This window comes from Brachypodium distachyon, chromosome 4 (assembly GCF_000005505.3).
Source record: "Brachypodium distachyon strain Bd21 chromosome 4, Brachypodium_distachyon_v3.0, whole genome shotgun sequence".
In the NCBI taxonomy this organism is placed as follows: Eukaryota; Viridiplantae; Streptophyta; class Magnoliopsida; order Poales; family Poaceae; genus Brachypodium; species Brachypodium distachyon.
Window position 1 is genome coordinate 12,811,121 of NC_016134.3, and position 23,256 is coordinate 12,834,376.

General features: G+C 46.3%; 3 protein-coding genes across 3 annotated transcripts; 1 reads left to right on the forward strand and 2 right to left on the reverse strand.

Moving 5' to 3' along the window:
• Positions 1 to 1,515: 1,515 nt before the first annotated feature.
• On the reverse strand, positions 1,516 to 11,439 carry LOC100826472 (uncharacterized protein sll0103). Its single transcript, XM_024463515.1, is given in 15 exon segments — positions 1,516 to 2,092; positions 2,903 to 3,124; positions 3,400 to 4,871; positions 4,974 to 6,023; positions 6,098 to 7,694; positions 7,696 to 8,115; positions 8,207 to 8,268; positions 8,271 to 8,657; positions 8,659 to 8,791; positions 8,793 to 9,063; positions 9,151 to 9,216; positions 9,413 to 9,464; positions 9,645 to 9,769; positions 10,130 to 10,357; positions 10,828 to 11,439. Coding segments are annotated over 9 exon segments (1,539 nt in total). The 5' UTR covers positions 9,654 to 9,769; positions 10,130 to 10,357; positions 10,828 to 11,439; the 3' UTR covers positions 1,516 to 2,092; positions 2,903 to 3,124; positions 3,400 to 4,871; positions 4,974 to 6,023; positions 6,098 to 7,555.
• Positions 3,433 to 4,164, reverse strand: LOC106865452. The gene has a single exon (XM_014902305.1). The coding sequence runs from the start codon at positions 4,162 to 4,164 to the stop codon at positions 3,433 to 3,435; it is 732 nt and encodes a 243-aa protein (XP_014757791.1).
• A 9,561-nt stretch (positions 11,440 to 21,000) lies between the features above and the next one.
• Positions 21,001 to 21,675, forward strand: LOC100827093. Its single transcript, XM_003575757.3, has one exon. It carries the CDS (start codon positions 21,001 to 21,003, stop codon positions 21,673 to 21,675), a length of 675 nt encoding a protein of 224 aa, XP_003575805.1.
• The last annotated feature ends 1,581 nt before the right edge of the window (positions 21,676 to 23,256 follow it).

Sequence of the window (23,256 nt, forward strand, 5' to 3'; positions counted from 1 at the left end):
TATCTCCTTTTCTGTCAACAAAGTTTTTCAATTCTTGCATGCACCAACTGATATGCACTGGACAGCGGTTAAACGTATCTTGCGTTATCTGAAGTATACACAGGGTACTGGATTGAGCATCAAGAAATCAGACTCGAGTTTGGTGAGTGCTTTCTCTGATGCAGATTGGGCTGGGTGTCTTGATGATCGACATTCGACAGGTGGCTTTGCAGTATTCTTTGGCAGTAATCTTGTTTCCTGGAGTGCTCGCAAACAGGCCACAGTGTCACGGTCAAGTACCGAGGCTGAATATAAGTCTCTGGCCAATGCTACAGCTGAGATCATATGGGTTCAGACTTTGCTAAAGGAACTCAAAATCAAGCAGCCACAAGCAGCCTCTCTGTGGTGTGATAATCTTGGAGCAACTTATTTATCTGCTAATCCTGTTTTCCATGCAAGGACTAAGCATGTTGAGGTGGATTATCACTTTGTTCGAGAGAGAGTATCACAGAAGCTCCTGAATATTCGTTTTGCAAGTGGCGGATGGGTTTACAAAACCTCCGTCAGTTCGGTAGTTGACAGCCTTTAGGCACAATCTCAACCAATCTCAACCTAGATAGGTTTTGATTGATGGGGAGTGTTGAAAGTAGTTGTACCTACCGTAGAATATCTTCAAGTTGTTGTAGATGTTCAGGTAGTTGTAGATGTTCTCCCGGTTAGTTCAAACCGAGTGAGTTGTTGAGTTTGTTGTAATCTAACTCTGTAACCCTTATCTCTTTATCAATATATAAGCACGCGGCCTCCAAAGAGGTAGATACGCTTCACCACATCGTGTTTTACAGATAGCACTACCTGAATGTGCAAGGCTGTGTGTGATCGACTGCTTTTGTATGTAGGCAGTGTACAACCAAAGCACAAGCACTTGCTGGAAGAACAAGCTCCCTTTGTCAAATGGAAATATGGATGACTATGTCCAGCGGACAGTTCTTCTCAAGGTGCCAAGTAGAAACAATTCTCAGTCTGAGTTCACTAGTGCCTCCACCAAATGGAAGAACAGAAAGTATTGGGCACTAGGGAGTTCCTTGGTTCTAGAACTTGTGTCCTCATCTCCATTCTGGTTTTTGGTACTTATTGTAGTAGCACCAGAAATAAGAAAGCCCAATCGGTGCAAGGATCCAGTAAATCTCAATTGCCCCTGAGGACCTTCACTTACTAGGAGCTGGAGAGAAAAACCGATAATTTCCATGAGGTATTAGGTAGTGGTGCCTCTGGCGTTGTCTACAACGGCCAGGTGCAAGATGAGCTTGGGACCTACGTCAGTCAAGAAGATCAACAAGGTTCAACCAGAAACTGAAAAGGAATTCATGGTAGAAGTCCAAACCATTGGGCAGACATTCCACAAGAACTAAGTACGGTTGCTTGGTTTCTGCAATGAAGGAACTGATAGGCTGCTAGTTTATGAGTTCATGACCAACGGCTCACTCAATCGGCTTGCTGATGTTCGGCCAAATTGGAACACCAGAATTCATATTGCACTTAGGGTGGCAGGAGGGTTGCTGTACTTAAATGAGGAGTGCAGTAAACAGATTATTCATTGTGACATAAAGCCACAGAATGTTCTTCTTGATGACAGCCTTTTAGCATAGATTTCAGACTTTGTCCTAGCAAAGCTTCTGCTGACAAATCAGACACGAACAAACACTGGAATTTGAGGTAATCGAGGATATGTAGCCCCTGAGTGGTTCTAGAACATTGGGATCACATCCAAGGTCGATGTCTACAGCTTTGGGGTGATACTACTAGAGCTTGTTTGTTGCAGAAGGAATGTTGAGTTGGAGTTCACTGATGAAGAGAAGACTATACTGACTTATTGGGCAAATGACTGCTATAGGTCCCATACGTTTGAGTTGTAAGTCGAGGATGATGAGGAGGCGATCTTCAACATTACGAAGGTGGAAAGATTTGTGGCAGTGGCGCTGTGGTGCCTCCAGGAGAACCCAACCATGCGACCCAACATGCTGAAGGTGACACAAATGCTTGACGGAGCAGTTGCAATCCCCACCCCTCCTGATCCCTATCAAGTTTCCACAAGTTCCGTTCTAGTATCTTGAATCTGTTTGAATCCACATTTTTGGTAGCAGATCAGTGACGAAATCTGAGATATTCAGTTAAGCACATAAGGGCTAAGGCTAATACTTAGCTCATCCTTCTAATGTTCTGCAGTAATTAAAGTACTTCCACAAATCAGTGAATTAAGAAGACAAAGATGATGTTCCAATAAACAACCTTTATTCAATAATGGGCAATAGATTTATTTTTTCTATTATAGAACAAACAACTGATGAGCTACGTTGGTGGTTAAGTCCTCGCGTCATGTGTACTTATACAGCAATTTGCAAACACCATGGGTACATTCGGATCAAATGCAGTGCACAGATAAAGGTTTTGGTTATGTAACTATGTGAATAATTAAATTTGAAGGACAATATGATGTCCGTATAAAAAATGGATGAAAATTTCAGAGAATGTGGCTTGTTAGCCAACTTTTTTGTACGTCCATCAGTCAGGGCTCGTGAGGCATCGGCAAGGTTAGACAACGGCATACTTCAAATAGATGCTTTCTAGTATTGAATCGAAGTTCATGGAATGGAGATGCTAGACGGAAGTCGCCGATTGAACGAGTTAAATCATTGTGAGAAAAAAAACACACAAATTGTGATAATTGCTCCTCGTATCAATCAGCAAGTGCGAGTGGACGAAGGAGCAAGAACAGAGTAGGCTTGGAACCAATTAATTTGGCGACCAGAAGATGTGAATAAACTTGGATGTGATCAAGATTCAGCATCCTGAACTTGTCGCTGCCTGATCTGATCTATCAAATCACGGCCACGTATCCCTCCTTGTATCCAGATGAGAAGCTTACCGAGTACTTTTTCGGCGAGTCTCGTCCCCGTCAGCGCAGTAGGCACCGGCCCTCGATCCCATGCCGGGGCCGAGGCGGAGGGCTGCGGGCGGAGCATGAGAGCGCCGTCGCTGATCTCCGTCCGTGTCCATGGTCGGGTGGCTGGTCCGGCGACCGGTCGCCGCCTCCATCGGCCGCATCGAAGTAGTCCGTAGAAAAGGTACCATTGCGGCCCATATCCACCTGAAGCCCAAGAGGGGGAGGGTCACGGCAACCTAAATTTCGTTATTTTATTGGCCCAACGAATTGAATTGGTTCTCAAAAAAAAAATCAGTCGGATCAATGAATTTTGCCAGACTCGTAACAAAAAATTGAGTAAAGTACAAAGAACTCCATGCTTCAAGCCAGTCCATTTATAAAAGGTTACCAATAAAACTCGAACATTTTTTTTTCAGGAAACAAGTATATTCAAATCCAAAAGCAAGATACTGGAGCTAAAAATACCTCAATAGACATACCTCATTTGCGTTTAGTATACCGCGGTAATGGTATTATTCTACCTTCCTTCTGAGATTCTTTCTTGAGTTCATTAAGATCAAGTCCTTTGAATAACCCTCGCTCGATGCAGCACACCATAAGTCATTAAGCCAACAATCGGACACCTTGTTGCACAACTCGGTCTTGATAATCTTGATGGCTGAAAAGGCTCTTTCAACCGATGCCGTCGCCACCGGTAATAGCAACCCCAACTCAATAAGGCGATAAACCAGAGGAAACATAATATTTCTTTCAAGTTCAAACATCTTTTTGGCTATGCTTGCAAGATCATAACAAACTCTAAACTCATCATGTCTTCTCATGTGGCTCATGAATAACTCAAGCTCAACTTTGATAGGCTTGCGATCATCATACGAGAAATCTGCATCATAGATGTTTGTAAGACTAGCAAGTTTGTCCAAATCAAACTTGGCAAATGAGTCTCTTGGATCAAGACAAGCAAAGGCAGCAAGCAATTCTGAAGTCATGTCATTAAAGCGATGATCTAGCTCAGTGGTGATAGCATCTATAGCTGCATAGAAGGTATCAACACGAAAAAAATGTTCAGTGCTAATGTTATTTCTCCTTCCTCTTCTTGATTGGCCAAATCTTGGTACAGCTTCATCCATATTTGGCACTGGAATATCATTTGCAGTGCAGAAAATTTTGACATCTTCAAATAATGGTTCCCAACCATTGCTCCTCAAGTTGACCAAGCATGATTTCACATCTGTAACAAAAGACATGGCTTGAACAATATTTTGATCCTTGTTTTGCAAAAGAAGTGATAGCTCATTTGTAATGCGAAGGATTTGCAACGTCAACTTCATGATGAACACAAAGGTAAAAGACTCCATTAGATGCACCAAACCTCCTGCTCTAGATGGATTGCGTTCATCTTTATGCACAATCTCTAGCACTTCTACGACTGCAGCCCACATTGATTCAATACGAGCTAAAGTCCTATAATGATCAAGAGCCCCATCTTGTGTCACCCGGTCTAGCCAAAGATGTTTCCTGATTTTTGCCTCTTCCTAATAAAATCTCTCCACTCTCTAGCTTTTCCAACAGATTTATGCGTTGCTTATCAAGCAATACATCCTTCCTCTTGCAAGATGAGCCGGTACTGGTTACAATCAAGGCCACATATTCAAAGAAGTCCTCAATGGACGTACAACATCTTGAGATAGCAACAACTACCAACTACAACCAGTGAGCAAAACAATGCATATAGAAAGCATACGGGTTCTCATCACGGACCAGTTTTTGAACACCATTGAATTCTCCTCTCATATTAGAAGCCCCATCATACCCTTGCCCACATAAATTTGCAATAAGTAGCCCATGATTACCAAGAACCTCAACCAATGCTTTCTTTAGTGCTTCCGTTGTTGTCTCCGTGACATGCTTGATACCCAAAAATCTTTCAATAACTTCCCCCTTGTTGATATACCTATAGGACAATATGAGAAATAATAGAATAAGCCATGCATATAGGTAATAATAAAACTATAAAAGAACACACAATAAACTCAGTAAGTAGCCAACGACATACCTCACAACCAGGGCCATTTGCTCTTTGACTGATATATCACGAGATTCATCAATAAGAACTGAGAAGAGACCATCGCCCATCTCTTGCTTAATTGCTTTACGAACCCCATCAACACAAGTTTTTGCAAGTGCTTTTTGAATCTTTGGAGAAATCATTTGGGCATTTTGGGGACATAGCTCCTCAAATGCAATCCTCACTTCCTCATTTCTTGCTTTGTGCCAATCAAGCATCTCTAGAAAATTACCCTTATTTAAGGAAAGGGCAGATTCATCATGCCCACGGAATGCTTCACCTTGCAACATAAGATGACTTACAATGCCCAAAGATGTTTCCAAACGGGTCTCATATTTCACTTGTGATTCCTTGTTGTAAGTTGTAACCTTATATTCCACACTTGACTTTTGATTTTTGAAATCATCATGTGCTGTCCTTGCTATGTTGTGGATACTCATAACATTACCAACATGAAGAGGAAGTGCTCTATATGCATTCTTCCAAGTATCCCACCCACCTTTTGTGAAGGCGGTACAACCAAATTTTTCACCAACTGGTTCTACTTTAAAAAGAAAGCAATAGAAGCAATAAGCTGCATTCTTTGACTCACTAAATTCCAACCAAGGATTCTTTTTATACCATTTTTCACAAAAGTGCCTACCGCAATGGTCAATTCTATATTTATGACCAGATGGTTGAGTTGGACCTTTTGCCACATAAACCAACCTAACTTGATTTCTAACGTTGGGATGAAAATTATCAATTGGAATACGAAGCCCAGGATCTACCTCAATGTGGCCTATGTTCCATTCTTCAATTAACTCTTCCTCTTGGCCAGAATGTTCTAGGTTCTCTTCCTCTTCTCCTTGGCCAGAATTTTCTTGGTTCTCTATCACATTCTCTTGATTCTCTGCATCTGCATCCTCAATCTCTATATATGATCATCTTGGACAGGGGACTGATCTTGGACCTCTTGGTCTTGGTGCTCTTCTCCTTGTACAGAGGGTGGATTTACTCTGCTAGTGCTACCATCATTGCCAAAGAAGATCTTTATATCTGAATAAAAATATATGGATATTCAGTTTCTGAAATTTGAGTTCTAAAGTTTCGATTTTGATTTTTGAATATACCTCGCATCACATATCGTGATTTCTTCTTAGGCGGCATCTGGGCAAAGGTGCTCCTCACCGGCTCGCCGGTCGCCTAAGCCGCTCAGCGCCTCCGCACTTCCACAGACAGGCGCAACGCCCGTCGCCGTGGCCTCCCGCCCGCTCGCCCAGTCGCTCGTCGTTGCCGGCGACCTGGCGTTCTGCTGCTGTGACGACAGTCCTGAGGGCTGATACGCTGCGCTGGCCATGGCCCCTTCTCTCTTCTCTGTCTCCGGCAGTCTGCAGTTCGGTTCACCGTGCGCTGCAGATTGGTGCTTAGCGGCGGCAGAACAGAAGGGAGTCTCGTGAGGCAGGAGGAGTCGAACAGACGAGCAGATCGGCCGATCGGGAACCGTCCTGGCACACTATCGATGGAATTTCACTTACGTGAGCAGGCTAGACCGACATAGTAGAGGCTAGGTTGGGCTGGGCTGAGGTAGGATAGTATACCTATATTGGGCTTCTGGGCCAAAATTTAGGTGTGACGCGGGCCGCACCATGCCATACCGGCAGGTCCGCCCCTTATTTAGGTGTGCTTACGTCAACCATGTGCATCAATCCCTCAGCCTAGAAAGACTACCATGAGAGTATCCCTAATTGATTTGGTAGATCGAATGGATTTTTCCTTCAAAAATGTTATTTTTAAACAAAAATTCATGTAAAAGTTAGAACCGAACAATCTATAGTTGTTTCAACCAATTTCACGAGACGAACCCAACAAAGATCTCGGATTTCTCAACATGAGTCACTTATTATAGTTGTTCCATGAACCGAAAGAATTGACCAAAAGTCAACCAAAAGAATCGTGAAACATTTAAGAACTCCGATACCATGGTTTGTTTTTTCAATAAAGAAAAAACTGGATACACATTTTCCTCGTGCGATAATTACCGCGAGTAACAAATAAAATTAATAAAAGAGTGCTATTTAGATTTAGATGTATGAGTCGATAACTCTTTTTTCATCAAATATGTAAAAAATATATTTTATGGTCACATTTATGGTCATGTATTATAATGGAGGAAAGAAATCATCCTCGTGGATTCATATGGATCGTGGAGGATTTGTCTAGGATTTTACCTTTTTTACTAGTAGTAAAAGTAAATACTACTCTTTTGATCTCCTAGTATTGATATATTTAATCCCTTAGATCTGCTAAATGGAGGGCTTCTATTCATTCGTCCCTGCCGTAAAAGGCCTCAATATATAACCTCAATCAGTGGCGATCCAACATCAGCAACGCAGAGATGGCACGCAGCATTGGAACTGTGTTCCGGCACTCTACATCGATTGATGCACACAACCAATGTATACACTATGTTCATAGCTGAAAATTAAGAACACACTCCGTCAAAAAAAAATCTCCGTAAAAAAATTTAAGAACACATACCTCAAAGAAAAGCATCTCCGACGGACGGCTAGGATGAGGGGCAGCTGGCTTCAGAAAATCCACTGTTGTTGAACCCTAGTGGAATAGGCAAGGGCGATCTCCTCCTTGACGTCATCATCTACCGACGTGACTGGTCTCGTCGGATCCCTATGGAAAATCTTGGCCTGCTCCAGATACATGTCCATCCGTCGCAAACATCTGCGACACGGTCTCGATGTCACCGCTGCCCCTCGACGCAAAATGATGCTGCTGCCGGTCGTGCGAGGTCTCAGACGACAGCGCGGAGGGACGGCCATACCATTGGTATGTTTCAGGGGTTTTCAAGACCTTGAGGAGCTCCAGCAGCTCAGTCCTGAGCATGCCCACCATTGGGTTAAACTGCTCCGCCACCTCCTCCAGCATGTTCTGGGGATTCACTAGCTTGTCCTGGGCATCCTGCAACTTCATGCCGTCCGCCATGGTTCTCACCTCCTTGATCATACTCGCTATCTGCACACGGGTCTCCTCCATCTGCAACTCTGCTGGCAGCTTCTCCACCTGTAAGACCGCCATGCCAGTGCGCCACACAGTCAGCGTCTCAAGATCCGCAACAGTCAACCTCCCATAAGAGCTGCAATCATGACACTCACATCAACTAATTAACCAAGACAATTAATTAAAAGATGATGCATGCGATTTGTGTGTTCGATACTCTTTGGTACCTCTTGTATGAGTATGTGATCTTGAGGATCTCACTTCTCAGTGCTGCCCTCACCCTCAACCAGGGAGGAGGTTGACAATGACCTTGCGCACTTCCTTGCTGTACAGGTCGCCGAAGCCGACAGTCACTGAACCGGATTCAGCGTCCTGTCTTGTCTGCCAATAGCTCCCGGCGATCACCTTCTGTATCATTGACTTGTCTCCGACATGTGACACCGTCAGATTGAGGTCCTGATCAGCAACGGTAAGCAGGCCAGAGAGGCACTGGGAGAAGGCCATGGTCAGGCCACTCATGTCATGGACGACAGAGAACGTCCCACCCATGCTCTTAGCCGTGACCGCATTGAGCACCTCAGAGTCACTGTATGGGCCGAAACCAAACGTGTATACAGGCACGTTGCCGACAATGACTTGGGCAGCATCACCACCTCGGTTCTGCTGGCCGTCAGACATGCATGAGCATGATGGCGATGATGCGGCCATCACTCACCTTGCGGTCGGCAAGGACCTTCAGTCCTGTCTGAAGGCCGTCCCTTATGTTGGTGCCACCTTGAGACATAAGACCATCCATTATCTTCTGCAATTCTGATCTGCCGCAGCGGACAGAGCCTCGCGGCACCATCAGAGAAGCTGACAATGGAGAGGCGGTCAATGGGGCAAAGCTTCCTTAAGACAAACTGCATTGCGATCTTCAGCTCGCTCATCTTCTCACCCGACATGCTGCCACTCATGTCCAGAATGGCCACCAGGTCCAGGCCTGGCCGGTCAATGGTAGAGTCGCTGCCAGTGAGCTCCAGCATCAGCTTCTGGCTGTTCTCCTTGAATGGGGCTTCCTTGTTGTTCTTGATCACCAGCTGCACTGTAAGATTAACATCACATTAAAACTTAGATCAGATCTGTAGAGTCTAGAACTCTAGATAGCCTCGTAGCCTAGGAGTGACAGGACCTGAATTTGGAGGAGCAATAGTGATTGGCTCGTCGTCGCTGAAGGAAAATTGTGCAAATGAATAATCTGCAAATTAAGCAAACACTTGACTACTTGAGTTAATGAACCCTGTTGAAGTTAATCTTTTATGTGCAGCATAATGAACCAACACAAAATGCTCTAGTTTTTTTTTAATATTAATAAATGACATAGATGTGGTACTCTTTCCTATCAAATAGTTCCATCACAATGCCATGCAACTAACTAGCTAACAGATGCATACTTGATCTTGCGTATTGTTTGTTGAAGGCCTGCTTTCTTTGGAAGTCGATGACCTACAGGCACAAAATTATACGGATTAATATAGGTTCTTCTATACAAAGAGCTGCCAACTGTGAATGTATAGTATTAAATAATATTAGTCCTACATATAAATGAAAATCATCCATGGGAGCAGTATGTGACAAATATATATACCAGGCCTGTAGGTGAACTTCTGGAAGTGTCAATCTTACCCAGTTCATCGACAATCTCGGCTATGGTAGGCCTTCTCACTCGGTCAGAATCCACACATCTTAACGCTACTTCGATGCAAGTCTTAACTTCCTGTGATGTATCCAACGACATTGTTGCCTGCAGCCTTTTCCACCAGTTTCCAAAGTTGAAATATCACGCAGTCATGTCAGAGGTAGGACACACCACATGCTAGTATTTGTGAATAATGATGGCTGCTAATGATATAGCTAGGAGTCTCTTATTCTTACAAGCTCAACAAATTGTTGGGAAGGCATATCTGCACACTGAGAGTAGCCACTATACCCTGCCATTATTTGTATGATTATAACACCCAAACTGAATACATTAAACTTTGGTGCGATTTGTTGTTTATCGATGTATTCTGGTGGCATGTATCCACTGCATGGTATATACATGGAACACAATTACTTTCTTAAAAAGTGAATAAAATAAATCAATTACTTCTCATGAGGTATCAACTTACCGTGTTCCTATAAATGTTTGAGTGACGACACAGGTTTGTGTTGAACCAAGAAGTCTGGACAAACCAAAATCTCCAATTTTTGGTACTATATCTTCATCCAGCAATATATTTGCAGGTTTTAAATCAAGATGGTAAATAGGGCTAGATCTCGTGTGAAGGTACTTTAGACCTTCACAAATTCCCTAATTATTCCATAACATATTCCCCAATCAAGTCTGCAGGATTCATCTGTAGAAGTAAATAGAAAATGTATATTACCAACTACCAAGACTAAACATTGTGATCATTTTACGTAACATGCAAAAAAAAAGAAACTACTCAAGTATATCATACCAGAAAGATAATTCGCAAGGCTTCCACCTTGTAAGTATTCTAAGCAGAGAGCTCTTTGGTCTTCGGTAGCAAAGACAAGTTTTCCATTGTACTCAACAACTTTATTTCGTGTTTCATAGCAGTAGCCAACTAACCGTATGATATTATGATGTCGAACCCCCATAAGGTTAATATACTCATTCTTAAATTGGTCATCATCAAGCCCTAGCTGGTTATAAAGTTTCTTCACAGCAATCAGTTTCCCATCGAGTACCCTCTGTTAACAATCTCTTCCTTAGGAATTAATATGGCACATGGGTTCTGTTAGCTAGCGTAGCAGTAGTATATATCATTTCCAATGTAAAAGATGTGAGTGTGAGTCATACCACTCCATACACTGCTCCAACTCCAGGCGCACGCGCACACACACACATCGACAGGCTTGAGAACTCCAAGCTGTCACTGTCTAATCGATCTTCTTAGCAGCCTCCCAGCGATGGTCCGGAAGCACCAGAAAGGGGATCGACCCCAGCAACCAGCCAGGCAGCCACAAGGGGAATAATAATAAATCTATTGAAGTATTGGGGATTCATGATTGAACAGTGCACGAATGAACTCACGAAATCAGGAGCTAAAACCGTCGATGCTCCTGATTGAAGCCTCGACCGCAGCTACATGGCCGACGAGGAACGCCGGAGCCAGAGCTTGGGGAGTTCCATCAGATCTGTAGCACAAGAGGAAGCCTACAAGATGCACTACTACCTGGCTAGAGCTGCACGGGGGTGGGGGCCTCTCCCAGCTCGTTGCCGGCATCTTGCCGGAGAAGAGAGGTGAGGGGCCGGCGGCGGGGGATTTGGTCGAGGGTTGCTCCCACACCGTCACAGAGAAAAATAAACATACTCCGTACTCCATATATTATTTTCACGTAAGGGAGAGAATGTATTTGCAAAAAAAAATCGAAATTGGCAAAAGGTTTATCTGATGTAGTAGCTGTAGCCAACTTACCGTGCTTTGTGCTCAAATTCGTGGAGTATTCAACTCGAGAAACTCGAGAAACGAAGAAACCAAGGAGAGGGGGAAAAAATTAACGGACGCAGAGTAGTTTCATCGCACTGATGATCGAAGAACGGGTATCCGGAGCTAGACGAGACGACGCCGGCCGGCTTCTCGTTGTCGGCCATTCCATGAGTAAAATGCTAACAGTCCATGTACTTGTCACGCGGCTTGCTTTAGTCTCTCAACTCAGAATTTACATCTTTTAATCACTAAACTTAGCTTAAGCGCTCACCGAACTGATTGCGTGTGAATTCAATGCCACGTCGGACGGTCAACCCCGCCAGCGTGGACACGGAGGCGCACGTCTGGGCGACTATTTTGCAGTAACCCCCTCCTTTCTTTTCTTACACTGTCTAGGTCGTGTTTTTCCATTTGCCCCTCCCATCCCTCACCTAAAAGACCCCGACGCAGAGAAGAAAAGAGAGAAGGGAGTAAAGGGAGGCGACGTTAAGGTCGCCGGCTTGGTTGTCGGAGAGCGATTCTAGCGCTGAGAATCACCTCTGGACCCGCATCGCGACGCCACTGGACGGTGTGGAGCCCCTGCAATGGCTCCAACCCGGCGACTCGCCGCCCCTCTATGGTGAGTGCATCTTTCTCTCTCCGTGCGCATGCGATGTGGAACGATTTAGCCTTATTTTTATGCAATCCGGTCGGTCCATGAGGTAGATTGTTGATGGAGACTCGATTTTGGGGGTTAGGGTTTTGTGAGCGAAATTGGGGTTTTGGGTGTTGTTTAAAGTAGTTCAATTTTGAATGTTTCTGTAGGTGAAGACATCGATTTGTTCTCCGTTGAGATCTGGCATGGTGGTTTTTTCGTAGGCAGTGAGGTTAAATCAAGCATATGTAGGTGGCAAGAGTGTTTGGTTTGATTACTGTGAAGTAGAGACATGGTCTCTTGTCTGGATTGAAAGTTTGGTTGAAAAGACATTTGGCTACATTTTCTCTACGATGTCATCTATTTACAAATCTGCTACAATTGTAAAGAGATGGATATGGACACGGTTCTTAATGTATAACTTGACATATTTTTCAAATAAATATGCACACACAAAAATCCACAAAATTGTGAAGTCTTTTCTCAAGCAATCTAATAGTAGCACTTCAGCTGACAAAATTAAATAGGTCCAATTAAGGAAAAATATTAGGTGAAAACCACATTTACGGTGCAAACTGTATAGGAACCATGTTAAGAAGTTTCAAGCATTTCCTATTAAAAATACCATATGTTGGAGGTGTCATGCTCTAGAAATGTGCAAAAGTTCAAGTTAAAACTCAAATGCATTTGGAAGGAATTAAGACAAACACCAGGCGGGAAACCTCCCGCGATCTCTCCGTGCCCACGCTGGCAGGGTTGACAGTCCGACGCGGCGTTGAATTCACGCGCAATTAGTTTAGTGAGCACTTAAGCCAAGTTTAAGAATTAAAAGATGCAAATCCTAAGTTGAGGGACTAAAGCGAGCCGCGCGCCCAAGTGCAAGGACTGTTAGTGCATTTTACTCTCCCGTCCGGCTCGTGGCATTTTGTTTTAATATTTCCATCACGCGCACTGTTCACGGCCATTGCTTCCTCATCAACTATTTTGTGTTTTCGTTTCAAAAAAACAGTTTTTTCTATAGGACGCATGTTGTATCGTCCCCAGGGCCCAGGCCCAGCCAATCAGTTTGTTTTCTATGGGCCTGTTGGACCACCATCACAGAAATCGGTCACTACTCACCGACGAGGAAAGAAGTCCATGTTTACCCTCAAATGTATTGACGAGGAAAGAATTTCATGTTTACCCTCAAATGTATGTGCGGGGACGCATAACTCCTGAAGTCGAAAGCCGTTTAATTTTAACCCATAAAACGACAAATCACCCCATAAGCCGGTTTTCACGCTGACATGGCCAATTTAGAGCGGTTTTCCTGTTGACGTGGCCAATTTAGAGCGGTTTTGTTGCTGATTAGGATTTTTACCTGCTGACGTGGCAATTATAGATTTTTTTCTTTTCTTATCTTTCTTAAGCCTCTCTGCACATTCCTCTCTGTGTACGAGACTGTGCACCCCGACTCTTGGTCGCGCCGCCTGGCCCCGACCCCAAGCCGCACCGACGGCTACCCGCATCCCCACTCGCCGCCGGCCGCCGCCCGCGTCCCCATGCCCCTGGCCGAGCTCAAGTTCGAGCCGAACTCCATGGCCTCCAGGCTCCAGCCACCATCTTGTCCGACCACGGTGAGATCTGCCGCCGTCGGGACTTCTCCGCTGTCTCCGCTGCACCGGCTGTCGAGGACCTCTGGTTCGCAGTCCACCGCCGCCTCCTCCCCGACCCTGTTGCCGCCGCCGTGGGTTCACATGCAGGCGGCCGGGTCTGCGGGTGGTTGTCTGCACACGGCCGCACGGGGAATACCCACGGAAGCTATTCGCGGTCCGGTGCTGGGCAGCACGGCATCACTGCTGTTGGAATGGATTCGCAAATACGGAGCAGCATGAATCAAATTCACTCCTATCTACTGCCTCCTGCTACCTCTGTTTCATAATTCTTATATCAAATTTGTCCATTTCTAAAAAAGTCTAAAATATATATAGGGAGTATTTCTGATCCCACCATCGCTCATTGTATCATCTGTCTCTTTTTTTTTTTGAAAGTAAGGATCATCTGTGGCTATGGCCGCATGGGGACAAAGGGAGTCCATTGGCCTGATCGTTGTTTCTTATTTGGAACTAACTCTGTGGTGCGCGTACACCATAGGAGGCTCGGCAAGAAAGAAACAGCGGGAAGAAGCGCTTTAAGATGCATGTAACTGACACGTCAGCAGGTCAAAATCCTAATCAGCAACAAAACCGTCCTAAATTTGTCACATCAGCATGAAAACCGCCTCGTGGGGTGATTTGTCTGGTTTTGTAGATTACAGGGTTAAAATTAAACGGTTTTTAACTTCAGGGGGTAATGTGTCTCAGAAGATATATTTAAGGGTGAAATATGGGCTTCTTTCCACTGACGATTAGGGTTTGACGAGGCCATGAAAGGGCATGAGCTACCGCACCTCCACCACCTGGAGGCCCATCCTTTGTTTTCCCTTTTTTCTTTCTTCCCGCGAGCAAGACTTTCCAGCTTTCCATTCAACTGAGTTTTTTTTTCTTTTTAGCATTCAGTTCTTTCCCTTTCCAGCTTTTTAAAACGGGTTGGGAGACTTTTTTTTTTTTGAGAATGGGTTGGAAGACTTTCTAATGAAACGAGTTAAGTCATGCTTCAGCCAGAGTACTGCGAAATAGTCTGCACATGGTAGACAAAAAGGATATATGTACACTTGGAAATGTGCACGGTTAATCATGAGATACCAATATGATTACAAATAAATTCCAAGTTTTTCTTTTTTTTTGAAACGGAGGCAAAAGTTTTAAGAATAAGTTTCGATGCCGAGTTAATTTACGAAATACCGGACAAAAACCGTTACAAACTCCTAAGAGTCGTCGCGAAATGACAACCCCTAAGACACCACAAGCCGACCTGGTACCAAACGCACTCCACACGAGCTACTGAAGATGAAGACCGTCGTCGAAATCGTTCGCAGGTGTCATCGTCATCACACATCACTCCTCAAGCTAGCAACTCCGACTTCACTTCAAATGACCACTACCGAAGCCCTCACTTGACAGTCGCCTGAATACCACGTCCGCCTATGACAAACAGTCGGCCAACACACCGAGGCCGCTCTAAATATGAAGATCGCCGCACATCGACCCACCAATCGCGAGGCACCATCGCCGCCATGCTGCAAGAGACACCCAGCGCATCCACCACGGCAGCATCGTCCTCGACACAGTTCCTCTGACCGGCGACTCGGACTTCACCACAAGCAGACATAGAACAGACTCCACGACACTGCAGCTCTGACCACGCCACTACATGGCAGAAGCACTGCACAAACGAACCCAGAAAATCGACGGAGGATCGACAACAAAGCCAAAGCCGCTACCTGAACCACTCGCAGCCGACGTCGTCGCCTCACGGGCCAGAACACCCACACGGACAAGCCACCAGAACATGCTCGCAGCTCGCCGGAGATCACATAGGCCACTGCCCACTCGGACCCATATCGGACCGAGCAACAGCAGCGGCACCACCACATCGCAGAATCAGCCCGCACCAAGCCAAGATCCATGCCTCCACGGCGCCGCATCGAGCAGGGCCATCGCAGCCCCGCCCCGCTCCACTGCCACCTCGAGCCGCAGCCGCCGCCACCAATAACTCATGCCGCACGCCCCCAGACAAGACAACAGGCAGACGCCGCCTCATCAAGCCGAGCTGGCGCCGCCACCACGCGCCCCCTGCCTCGCCCCGACGTCCTCGCAGCCCCACGCGCGTCCAGATCTGACCCGCATGGGGCCCAGATCCGGCCCGCACCGCCGCCTCCGCACACGCACATGACTGCCGCCGCGACCCTGCGCCCCGCGCCGCCTCGCTCTTGCGGCCACACATCGCCATCACCGGCGAGGACTCCGGGCCGCCACCCTATGCCACCACAGCTTGAAGCGCCGGCCGACGAGCCCCGCCGCCGCTGTCACGGCACGGCTTTGCCCGGCGCTGACCGCCGGCGGCGGCGAGGGGAGGAACTTGGGCGGAGGGGAAGGTTGCCCGGCGGGATGGTGGCGCTGCCCGAGTCTAGGCGACGCGGGGGCCAGAAGGGAAAAAAAACAGGCTTACAGTCACTATACTCCCCTCCTTCCCATTTTATTCGTCGTCTTAGAATTTCGCAGATACCAAGACTAACTACGCGCGTGTAATCTGGCAAAACGCTCTGCGCTGATTTCACGTGGTAAAACGTACCGTCGTCCGCGCGCTGGCGAGCGACGAATCTGCCGCATCCACGCGGCCGAGCGTCACCTTTCCTCCTTGGGCCTTGAATGGGCCAGTGCATGCGTGGGCATTGAATGGGCAATGCATCCAGCGATATAACTACCGCAGGCCACGTGAGACTCAAAACGACTGCGGACGGATCTAAAGCTTAGTTAGCGCTAATACGACATTTATTATGGGAAAAAAATAAAAATCTAAAACGACAAATAAAATGGGAAGGAGGGAGTACCAGCGAGCCATGTTCTTCTTTTATATCTTTAACCTAGACATGCATGTGTTCCACATATCGTCGAAAATCCAATAAGTAGATCGTTCTCTCACTGCACCACAGCATAGATTTCCAACAGACAAATTGCTCGAGAAAACATCTTTCATTGACAGAATGTCGATCGGGCCGACTGACATACTCAATCACCGGGTCCTCCTCGACTAAAGTTTCTTTGCCGACCGACTCTTTGTCGCTAGTGTGAAAGTTTTCGCGACCAACATGTCCTTTCCTAACATACGTTCTTTTCCTAGCCGACAGTCCGACAACATTATTTTTGCCAACTAACTTTCCGTTGACCACTTGCTCCAGCTTGTTGCACGCCATCAAAGCCAGTTGACGGTCCGCCGGTTTGAGGAGTATAGACCAAGTACGGAGCCAGTGCGTGCAAGAATACAAAACCTGAGGAAGTATCGAGATTACGTGTCGCAGCCTGGCGCATTGCCTTAGCCTTAGAGTTCTCATCCGCAGGAATAACACCAGAAGACAGCGGGGTGTTGGTACGCCCACTGCGGCGCAGCTGGGTCAGACGCCGCGGACGCCACCGCCGCGGCCGCGAGTGGAGGAAGCGACGCAGGCGAAGCAGCACGGGGAGGAGAGGACGTAGCAGCACGAAGAAGAGATGGCGTAACAGCACGAAGAGGAGCAGCCATCCTAGCCGGCCTAGCGGAAGCCAGCTGCACCGAGCCAGCGGCCGGCCCAGGCGAGCCAACGCCCGCCCCTACTGCCGAGGGACGCGTGCCGACGCGCATTGCAGGGCTGCATGCGCCAGCAGCAAGCCCACCATCTGCCCCAACAGCAAGCACGCCAGCACTCATTCCACCAGAAGCTCCCACACATACACTCGTACGAGGCAAAGGCACATCGGCAACATGCGTAGAAGAACCAATTGCCGGACTGGGTACCATGTTAAGTCCCACATGCACTGCAGATGGACTCACTGGAACCACATTTGGAGAAACCGCGGATTCTTGACAAGCCTTGGAAGCAATTTTCCCTGCCTCCGCCTCGACACCAGACGAAAGACTCGTCCCACCAAAGCGGGACGAGGAGCACGTGGAGTAACTGCCCAGCCCGAAAAATCCACCTCCACCCCTCCCACCTGAAAACATGAAGACTGCATATGGGAAGAGGGAGGCTGAATATTTTTTGGAGTGGGATTATCAGAGGGAGAGGCTGCACTCTTTGCCTTTTTATTTTGCTTATCCATAGTATCGTCATCACGATCGTGAGACTTGTCCTTGGACTCATCATCACGCTCCACAGGAGTCGGAGCGACACTAGGATCCACCTGAAAATTCTCAGGTTCCAATGAAAATTGAAGCACATACCCAATCTTTGCTACCGTGACATCCACATCAACCGGAAAGAGCATGGGGTCCAGCAAAGTGACCTTGATGCGAACGATCCCTCTCTTCCAGAAGCAGTGCATATCAACCTTCTCGGTAACGCCGATCACAGAACCAACTGCCCACATCCCAAGAAAATGTTTCGAGAATGGAGGCACACCTCTGACATGCACCCAGACGGTGTGCAAGAAGAAGGCGGGAGGAACCTCATCGGAAATCCACTCGCTGAATTCCAACAATACTTGATGGGACTTGAGACGAATTTCCAAATTAACAACCCGCTGGAGCTCCTCTTGTGAGGGAAAAGCCACCATGGAAGCATTATTGCCATGGGGGATTGCCTCCCAAGTCCATGAACTGCTAGCCGGGATCAAACGACGAAGCTCCGCCTCGAGCACCTCACCCAAAATAGCCCCTCCCGACACAGAAACTAAGGCGGTAGGAGATATGCTCGACGCAACCCCATTACCAGCCATTGCTTCTTCGGGAATCTGAAAAAAAAACCCATCTTGTCTCCACCATAGCCGCATAATCTGGCAGTAGGACGAGGCATTTTCAGAATTGGGCAACGGAGTTCATTGTGATCATATTTATCACACACCACACAGTAAACATTTTCAGGACAATCTTTAGTCACATGCTCTTTGGAGTTACAACGCCAACAAATCATTTTTTTCTTCTTCTCTTTAGCAGCAGTACCTTGACGATCCTCGACGATGGGTGGCGGTCTAGTCTCTGCCTTGAGGCTGCTTGAGTCGTTATATTTCTTTCATTGTAATAAGTTTGTTCGGTATTTTTTGGCTGTGTGCGTTTCGGCGCAAAGGTCGGGAGTGTGATACTCTGTGATTGGATCGCTCGATATAACATTGAGATCAATAAAATTTTCCATTTTCGAATAAAACTTTCCGTTGACCAACCTACCATATTTTGCATTGCCTATCAATGCAATATCAATCAAGCTACATGTCTGGTGTTCTGCCCCGCATGTTATAGGGTATTTTAAGATGATTCTTTTTCAATCTAGCCAGTTGCAGAGTACGATGATTAAAATTAAGTCAAGAACAGGTACGCAGCCTACCACATGTGGCATGCATGACCTCAAGCACTACGTACGACATGCATCATATTCCATGCATGTTAGATCGATGCTAATTAAAACCACTTGTGAATTGTACATTATGATGTCCGGGCACATATAGTTCCGTAACTCATCTGTCCGTAGACACAACTGCTAGCTAGTAGGTGTCATCTCGCAATCTGTACAACAACGACCAACATAATGTTTCTTTCAATCTAAGAAAACCATAATATTGTTGCAAACTACCAGCTAGCAACCAGAACAAGTTGTTCTTATTTTTGTAGACCCATAGTAGAATTTTTTTTTTTGCCCTCGGGCCAATTGCTTGAGTTGACTCTATAAAATAGAAAGACTTCCATATGCCAAGTGTTCGTAAAAGAAATTCACTCTGATTTAAATTTAAATCTGGGTCACTTATTATGACTCGAAGTGTTGTGCACTGTTTTGTAGCCAACTGAAAAGACACAAGTTGTTATGCATAAACTAGAAAGACATCCCACGAGCTACCAAGTCTTGATACCCCATTCCATTTTGGACGTTGTGTTTCGTCATTTTCTCCAACACAAACTATAATAATAATTCACAACCAACATTCGAATCAGCCGGCATTCGCTGCCCTAGTCATTTTTGTATTCTACGAGAACCAACAACTTCGTACTCCCTCTTTTTTCAATACATGGTGTATTAAATTTTATTGTACAAGATTTGACCAAGAATTATTTCACTAATATATTCTTCATATGAAACAAAACGACACACCTAGCTAGTAAATTGTGCTTCTTTCGTGTCGTCACACAGGGGCAACCTGAGAGAGACAAACCCTAGCCATCGCCCCACCTTCCCCATCCCCTTTCGCATCTTCGTCGCCGGAGAAGAATATTGGCCTAGGACAAGTGGTGGCTGCATCGGCGGTCGTCCTCATCTTCGCATGGATTTGAAGAGGAATGCTTCGGACCAGCACACAATTTTTTTTTGTATGACGTGAGTAGGCCGAGGGCACCCTGTGTGTGAAGGAGCCAACATGTTCAAATTTTCCCTTTGATACCGGTGTTATTCTCACAAAGGACAACCTGATTAAAAGAAACATGCAAGGTAGCAAAGCATGTTGTCTTTGTCGGCATACCGCATACGCAAACACTCATGCTTCTTTTTTGGCTTGCTCGTTCTGTTCGATCTACCGTCCAGGGGGAGGGGCCGCCATGTCTTTTATTGAACAATGTTGGAAACACTCTTCTTTTTTTGAAGAGCACATAGGAAACATTATTGATCTGAGTTCCGCTGGAAATATGTTCAGAAACATAGTCACGCAACCCACGAAACAATAGAAATGAACTATTTTTTCGGTAGACAACTAAATAGAAGTCAACTTAATTATTCTTCTGTTTCAAAATATACAGCGTACTTCCTCCATCCAAGATGTCTCGAGTTTGTCAAAATTTAGATGTATCTAGACATGACTTAGTGTATATATGCATTCAAATTTAGTCAAAGTTGAGACATTCTTTGTTGGACGGAAGAAGTATAACTTTTGTTAACAAAAAAATATTATAAAGTTCAGTCAAAAATATCACTCCCTCCGATCCATAGTAAGTGTCGGAGATTTAGTATAAAATTGTACTAGCTTTGTACTAAATCACTGACACATGTTATGGATAGGAAGAAATAACATTTACTATTTTAAATAATAATAATGAAAATATACTTCATATATACTCTCTCCGTATCATATTAAATGACTCAAATTTGCCCAAATATAAATATATCTACGTTAAAAAAATCTAGATACATATAATAAAAAATTAATTAATATGAGACGGACGGAATAATAAATCTAGCGAGCCATGCAAAAGCCTTTGGGGCTCGCCCTCTTTTTCTCTCCGGTCCCGCGGTTGACAAGTCGTCGCCACTCCACATGTCGTGTAGTCGTGGTGTTGCAGATCGACTTGCAGGAGCTAATCCTCGGAAACCTGACAGATGCCCTGTTCCTGTCTCTCCCGCAGCACCCAGAAGCGCGTCGTCCGGTGCCTCAATTACTCCCTCGTCCTGCTCCTCATCCTAGCCGCCGCCGGAGGCATCCTGGCCCTAATCCTCGCCTTCGCCCCCGTCCACCAAATCGAGGTCACCGTCGAGGACGCCCGCCTCAACACCTTCTCCCTCGCCGCCCCAAATGACTCCTCGTCCTCGTCCCTCTTCTTCTCCTACAACATCGCGGCCGCCGTGGCCGTCCGCAACCCCAACTGGGCCATGACCATCCAGCACACGGAGCCCCTGGTGGCCTCCGTCGTCTTCCACGGCCGCCGCCTCCACGACGCCGCTGTCGTCGCGGGGGCAGGGAGCAAGCACCGGCCGCGCGAGACGAGGCTGCACCGGATCATGGCAGCCAGGGAGCGGGTCTCCGCGGCGATCCTCCTTGGCGACGCCGCGGCCGAGGAGTTCAGGAAGGAGAACGCCACGGGGGTGTTCGACCTGGAGGTGCTCTTTTCTGGAGAGATCAAGTACTTGGGCTTCGCCGGCGTGTTCGCTGATAAGAAGGATAAGCTGGGGTTCACGTGCCCGCTCAGCCTTCAGCTCGCGCCGCCTGGGGATGAGGTCGTCGTGTTCCGGGAGGTCGGCTGCAGGCCTGACAAGCGCGAGAGGATCTATTACTGAGGAGGACGAATTCATTCATGTGTGTTTTTTGTTGCCAGATTTTCCCTGCATCGGTATCTTCTGCCGGCCCTAGAGATCTTTTTTTTTTCATCATGTTGTTGGCCCAATCTATATACTCTATAAAGTTGAAATATACTCTATAAAGTTGAATCCCACTAAATACAGTTAATTTAACAAGCTGCACATGCAGTCTATCCACGTCAGCATCTAATTTCTAATTTTCATCTAATTTCCGTTGTAATTTCCAAATGTATTTCATCTGATACGGACGAGCCTTGCGTCCAGCCAGCAATTAACCATCACTCAGGTAACCCAACGACTTCCTCTGATGCAAGCCTGGCTCATCTCCCTCCACCAACATTAATGCATAAGAAACCGAAAGCTGGAATCCCAGGAATCAAGTAGCTGAGGAGCCAACTTGCTCTTTGCCCTTTTCAAAGACACGCTCGACATTACATCCTCGAGTCCCCCGGATCGATGGAGGGCCGACGCATGGGCGGGCCCAGCTCAATTCAAGGGTATTCACTTGAATATCCTTGAATTTTTGCAAAAGAATGAATACATGTACTATGTACTTTATATATGTATGCATGTAGAAAGTATTTTGGGATAAAACTAGTATTCAAGCAACATTGAGCCCTAAAATGCACTAGCCATTATCTCCTACTTCCCTTGAATTGTTCCAATGGTCCAAGTAGGATTTTAGATCGTTGAAAATCGAACCATTTACAGTATATACATAATCTCGTACGACCTCGATTGATGCCTGCACCTTGTGCCTCCTTGTCTTCTTTTAAATCCCAAAACAAACATGTCTCAAATTCAACAACCTAGTGACTTCTCCTCTGCCTCCCGCTTTTGGATGTTGGTCGTAGAACGGCTACACACATGCACTACACTACACACAAGAGGACAACACCTCAGGGATCACTCGATTAGAGATGCAAAATTTTCGCCAATGAATTTGACCAATCAAATATTAGAACAATTATGACTGGTGAATTTTCAGAACAATTTTGAATACCCCTCGTCAAAATCCTGGGCCCACCCTGGGCCGACGATGATGAGGCGCAGTGGCATGCAGTGAGCGGACAAGGAGCACGAGATCAGCGCGCCGGGGCCCGTCCGACTGTTGCAGCCCCTCCGCCCGGGCGCACTGCTGCCTGCACCGACGCCGTGCCGGCCCTTGCGGAAAGAAGAGGAGGCCGTCGCTCCTCAGAGAAGACGGGGGCAGCATGAAGAGGAGGACGGCATCGATCGTCCCTACTCAGAGAAGACTCGGGGAGCGAAGAGAGGAGGCAGTCCTGCGGGAACACCGCCGAGGTGGAGAGCAGAGGAGGCACCGGCGATCCAGATTTCGGTGGCGGCTGCTTTTTTGGAGGAGTTGCTTATGTAGTGAGTTGGTTTCGCTTGGCTTGCTGGGCCTTTTTTTGCCCTGCCTATTTTGACTCGGTTTTTTGGTCTTTTTAGTTACCGAGGTAATAACCGAACTGATCGGTTTAATTTCAATTCTTCATGTCTTAAAACCCAATTTTTTTTGCTTTGTTGGTTTCGCTTCTCGGCTCATCAGATCTTGGTATT